At 31.2% G+C, this 6,513-nt stretch overlaps 1 protein-coding gene across 1 annotated transcript; it reads right to left on the bottom strand.

Moving 5' to 3' along the window:
• LOC105161721 lies at positions 21-915 on the bottom strand. The gene has a single exon (XM_011079512.2). The coding sequence runs from the start codon at positions 862-864 to the stop codon at positions 301-303; it is 564 nt and encodes a 187-aa protein (XP_011077814.1). The 5' UTR covers positions 865-915; the 3' UTR covers positions 21-300.

Genomic DNA, 6,513 nt, shown 5'->3' with positions numbered 1-6,513 from the left:
CACGATTCACACACTCCTAGTCCTGGCCAGGGCCGAAGAAGCACGCATTTCAAAAGCAATTAGCAAAATCATGCGATCACAAATACAAAAAATAAGAATTATCTTTTTTTTCTTGTTGAATTTTCATTTTCTTCCTATTTTTTCCCCCAATTTGGACCTTGTAGTTTGCGTACACATTTCAATTTCGCCATTACATCAAGAAAAAAAGCAGAGGAAATGAAATTGCAGATTCCTGTTTGTATGAATCCAATCACCTATTACTAGTATTTGTAGTCACACAAACCACGTTTTAGGCCGTTGCTATCTGGAGCTCCGGATGAAGCGGAGCGCCCATTTGAGGGCCCGGATAACCTTGTGGCGGACGAGGTCAAAGAAGGCGGCGGCGCGCGGCCAGAGACAGTGGAAGAAGTTGCTGCTCGAAGAACCAGGAGAGGCGGACATGGGTTGGAGATAAGCCCAAGCGGCCTGCTTCACGAGGCGGTTACGGATGCAGATGTCGGACCCCGGCTGCACCTGGTGAGCCGAATTGGGCTTGGGCGAGTTGACCGCGACCAAAGGCAGGAGGTCCTTCAGCGAAGTATAGCTGAGGGAGGTGGGCTTGATCGACAGCAACTCCAGATCATCGGATGAAGACGAGGTGGTGGTGGTGGCGGCGGAGGAAGAGGAGTTGTGGTGGGCGAGGAGGCTGAGCTTGGTCGGCGCAACCGATATGGCAGCGGAGATGGAGTTCCGGCGACGGAGAAGGGGATGATCTTGAGACGGTGATGGGGCGGGCATGACATCGTCCATCTGAGCCTGGGCTGCAAGACAGAGAATTGTTGAGGGGGGAGGGGGATAGGTAGGAGGTTTCCTAAATGAGTACATATGTGAATGTGGGGGTGGCGAAGTACATATGGTATTGGTAATTTGGAATATTTAATTTTTGTTATTGGGTAATGGAGTAACGCAATTATTGGCGTATGTTGTCACTATCTTTTAATTTGGTCTACTATTTTAGCCTCTTTTTATTCTTTACTTAATTAAATTAAATTATTATTTATTGCTTGAAGCTTCTACTTTGCTGTTTTTCTCTATTCTCGGAGAATCATTTATTTGTATTCCACTTTTTTCAATTTTACCTATTCTGCAGTGGAACGGCTCATCAAATTTTCAAAAATATAATAATATTTTTATAATTTGATCCTATTTCGGGGATTACCAATAGAATTCACCCTTTGTATAATTATACGAGGTACTGTGACGACTAATAATATCTTGCAATGTGATTCATATAATAACATTTTGAATTTTGAGATTTTTTGTTGATTTCTTAGGGTAATAAATTTTGAAGTTTTTGTATTGGATTATATGATCGATGTATGCATGTAATAAATAGTTTTATTGATATATTTATGTGTCGGAGATCTGTTAAGATTTTTTTAAGTGTATTTGAATTGAGACATAAATCAAAAACTTGCATTTATTATATTAGACCGTTAGGGTTTCTCGAGCAAGCGGCTTTCGAAACTCAAATGACTGGGATTGATTTAAATAAATAAGTTATTGTAGAAAATGGTAAGATTTCATATATAAAAAACCTAATTTATGTCTATTGTGAATGACTTTTCAGTTGGAACTAACGTTTGTGAACAATCTCTGTTAATCCGTTCAAAATCAACAGTTGAATGGTATTTAGAACAAGGATATATAATTATCTCGTTCTTCCATAAGGTTTGATATAATTTTACATAAATCCTATGTAGTTTGAAAACTAAATTTAGTACCATGAAATTTGAAAAATTAAATCTAATACAAACATCAACGATCTAAATCCGTTCTCAAGTCGTTTACACGAGCATTAGGTCTTGCAAGCACAACTAAGGTCTATTTAAAACTCATTTGAACCCAACTTAGTAAGGTTAATTTGTTCGATGATAAAACCATTGCATAAATGCGTGAATAGCATTACATTCTTAACAATTTGCAGCTTGGTTATTTATAGTTTTGGTCCACTTGAACCAGTCATATCAAAGTGACATTAATAACTGTAAGTTGTAGATCGTTGATCCAAATGCATTGTACAATCAAAAACACAAAATGACATATTTAGATCGGTCAACCTGATCCGACTATGTAAAAAAGCAATAAATTAATAAAGTTTGAGGATATTAACACGATTTTTGAAGGGCTCTCTCGTCTTTCTGGCAAATTTGTAGGTGGGTCCCACCTCACTACATTACCTTTTTTTCCTTAAATTTTTAGTTTTAATCATCATATATAAAAAATAATAATTAATTTTTTTATCAATAAATTATAATAAATCATCTTGCATACATTGAGTAATAATTCTATTCAATCAATATATCAATACGACTAATAATAATAAATAAATTACATCAATTCACATAAAATAAAATAATTATTCACATAAACTGACATAAATACACATAAATTAACTGCAAGGGTGAAACTGAGCAAGAAACGTGATCCTCGTTGGTCAGTTGAGAAAGCAGATAAAGAAGGCGCGAAGGAGGGTTTCTTTCTAGCGCTTTGTCCGTTGGGGGGCTAGAGGCTTATCTAGTCTATTCGATTTCATTAATTAATTATATATTTTATTTTCACGTTGGTCTGGAGATGGGAATTCAAGTAGACCCCTCAATGCATTCATTCATATTTCATTTTCATTGGGTCTTTGATAATAATTAATCAACATCTTGGGAGATTGGCTCACATTTTACCTAATAATATTTATTTTATTTTATGAACATATCAAAACAAAATAGTATATTCACGATAAATATTACATAATAGGAACGTCTAGATCTAATGCATTTTACATTTTTACCCAAAAAAATCTAAAAGTTTCCCTTTTTTTTTTAATATAAATTATATCTGCGCACACTGAAATTAAATTAAACTATACATACATTGATTATCCTTTTTAAAATTATAAGTACAGCACCTAGGGGTGTCAATATAATATATTTAGAGATATTTATAAGGTTTTACTTCTGAAAGAATATGAATTTTCAATTTCAATTATAATTTTAGGGGATGTATTTATAATTTTATGAAAAGTATGAAGTATCTATATAATTAAATTAACCGTTGTGGCACGTCGTTCCTACATGCATATAATTAGTAATCTTTCATGCTTTAAAATATATTATAAATAACATAAATATATAAATTAGTATATTACATTAATAAAAAGAGAGAAAGAAAAAAATAATAATTTATCAATTAGTGTAAATTTTGAAAGTTGAATGAGTTAGTAATTATTTTATCATAAAGGCATTTTTTACTTCACGAAAAAATGGTGTTGCGGTACCATTAACCGCCGTTTTTTAGTGTGCAAGGGCTTTTCTTTTTATATTAAGTAGTCGTTGTGGCACGCCGTTCCTACATTCGTATAATAAATAATTTTTTATGTTTTAAAATATATTACAAATAAGAACAAAATATACAAATACATACATTACATTAAAAAAGAAAAAAAAAAAGAAAATTAATTTATTAGTCAATGTATAATTTAGAAAGTTGAATAAGTTAGTTATCTTATCAGTTGAAGGGCATTTTTGTCTTTATAAAAAGTTTAATGCGGTGGTTTCATTAACCGGCCTTTGTGAGTATGGAACTCTTTTCTTTTTATATTAGTATAGATATAGAGTATAGATAATTTATCAATTAATGTAAATTTTGAAAAGTTGAATAAAGTAGTTATTTTAGCATGAATGATATTTTTGACTTCACAAAAAATTAGTACAACAATGTCATTAACATTTATTTATGAGTGAGAAAAACTTCTTTTTTATATTAATATAAATGTAAATGAGGGGAATGTTGTCATAATTTATCCTACTTCTTAGTGACGAGCATCAAATTTTCTTTTGGTCTTCTTACTTTTCATATTTATTATATTAATTGAATCTCAGGCTTTAGTTAAAAAACTAAAAAGAAGATGTCTAGCATTTCTTTTTAATTAAATAAAATGTTCTAACATATAGATTTTGCTTTTATTTTGAATTAGTGGAGTAACAGAATTATTGCAACATAAGTAGTGGTTGATAAACAAAAAAAAAAAAAAACAAAAGTAGTGGCTGAAAAAGGAGTAATGTGGTCTTGTCCTAAATATATATATATATATATATAAAATAATCTTCATAGTCATGCCATGTTATGTCGCAAAGAATGCCAAATAAGATGATGAGGTAATAAATTACGAAATAAAATATAACATTGTAATAAATTATGATATAAATAAGATTGAAATAGATTGTAAGATAATATATGAGATAGCAACAAATTGTGAGTGTACATTACCCATCTGATATGCCTAATCGAAAAATGCACAAACTTCTCAACTTGGACGGCTCAGTCCATTCTACCTTCTGGCTCATTCTTTAGCTCACCCCACTTCAACCACTCGGCCCACTCACCTAATCTGATTTCTCTTATATTTATATCATCTTCTTCTACAGATGAAAAACCCTAACCCTATTTCTCCATCACCTTGGCTTTTTCACGTCTCTCTCTCCCTCTTCTCGGTTTCCTTCTCCGTCCTTCTCTCTCTTCATCTTCAATGTTTTTCTCCTATAAATATTCCGGTGGCTTTATGATAATGGTAACCCAAATAAGAAAATTTCTCACCCCCTTCTCTTCTCTTGCTCCTGATTAAAAAAGTTTTTCGTGAACTAATTTCTAAAGTGGAAAGTCTGAGTGGTCCTTAGTGGACTGTGCCTTGGTGGTGTGTTGGGATTTTAGCAACCATGAGAAGTTGCTGGCCTTGCAGGTTGTGGGTTTTTCTCTACCAAATTTGGCTCTCTGAGCTAAACACGTTTCCGTTCCATTTTTATTTTTTACTGCTTCTACATATATGTAAAGATCTATATTATTATTTGTCCGTATAACGGTTTTGCAACCCATACTCCCTTCTGTAATAGTTAAATAAAGACTTTAATTTTTTAGGGCTCACTACTGTTGGATTCTTCCAACAATGAGATAATGTGTGGTCGTAAAAAATTGTGAGATTATTATAATGATAAAGAAATATTACAGTTTATCATTTGAACTATACCTATTTTTATGCTTTGCCATCTTTTTTTTCTTTTTTATTTTTTGTATTAACTATATCTCAAATTTGTGAAATTTGCAAGGCACCAGTTGATAAAAATAATAATAAATAAATAGATGACAAAGTATAAAAATAAATATAATTGGGATGACAAAAGATAATATTGACCCTCATTAATTGTGAAAAAAATAAGTTATTTTTTCTCATCAATAATTAATGCTTCAGTCAAGTGGTTAAAGTTGAAGTTCCGTGAACCAATTCAATGTAATGAGTTCTAGTTTCACCAAATATGTTGGTTTGTATCTCGTTTTATATGAGCATATAATTTGTCATTTTTCTTTATTATTTCTTAATTGTAATGATTTATTTGTTGAACATAGATATATGCCTCAGTTAACTTAATTTACCATGTAATTATATAATTAGAAAAATATATAACGAAGTTTTTTTTTTCAGTAAAAGTTAGTAGCGAAAATAATTTGGTTTAGTTCAAAGTACAATAATTTTCAATTTGAATATTATATGAGTGCAATTAATTAAACGCGCGCGTATTGGATCAAGTAAGGGAAGAAGTCGACTTTATCCATATTAATTAATTAATTAATAACGTCGTTGACACATTTAATGCATGTATTTAAAATTTAAAAATAAATTATAAATAATATTTATGGGGCTTTTATGTGAAATTAAGTATTTTTTTTACTATTTAAATATAGTTATTGAAGTTACAATGATCGAATAAATAATATTTTGAAATAAGATCAAAGTAATATAATTTAAAAGGAAGAAAAACAATAAGAGGGAAAAAAACTGTCCGAATACCTCATCCATCAATATCGAATATTTGATTCTTTACTATACAAATGAATCATTGTAATAAATTATTAGTGATGGTACAACAAAAAATTAGGCATAAGAAATAAGATTTTAAAATGAGTTAGTTTAATCGTTTATATATAACTCGATCAATTACAAAATAATAGTTAATATAAAAATAATTATGCTATTTTCTTCTTGTTTTCCCCTCGTATTTTTTTTCCGACAAAGCTTATATACAGATTAGAAAAGTCGGTCGTTTATTGCTTCGGAGGGCTTGAATTCGCTATGTAATATTTGCATTGTAATTTTGAATCTGGACTGATTTCTAAACTCTATTAATTATTGCCAATTGTGTCAGTAACACTATATTATTTCCTTGAACCTGGACTGATATTTTAGCTCTATTCATTAGCGGCCATTATACAACTTAATAACTATGGAAAAATATAATATAACATAAGTTTCCATATCAGTTAGAATTCAACAAAATAATTAATTGCTTATGTCTTTCAACTATTATTATTATTATTGTGAATTCTTTATTTGATGAAGGAACAACTAATACATAATTGAAAACCATTATTTAGGGGTGGCAGATGAGTCGAGCCCGCGCCCCGCGCCCCCCCGGCCCGGGCGCGCGC

This window comes from Sesamum indicum, linkage group LG5 (assembly GCF_000512975.1).
Source record: "Sesamum indicum cultivar Zhongzhi No. 13 linkage group LG5, S_indicum_v1.0, whole genome shotgun sequence".
NCBI lineage: Eukaryota > Viridiplantae > Streptophyta > Magnoliopsida > Lamiales > Pedaliaceae > Sesamum > Sesamum indicum.
Note: the sequence above shows the minus strand (reverse complement) of the source record. Positions and strands in the feature narration are given on the sequence as shown.

Excerpts from the sequence above, each read along its gene's own strand:
- LOC105161721 (XM_011079512.2), bottom strand. The coding sequence starts at position 864 with ATGTACTCATTTAGGAAACCTCCTACCTATCCCCCTCCCCCCTCAACA.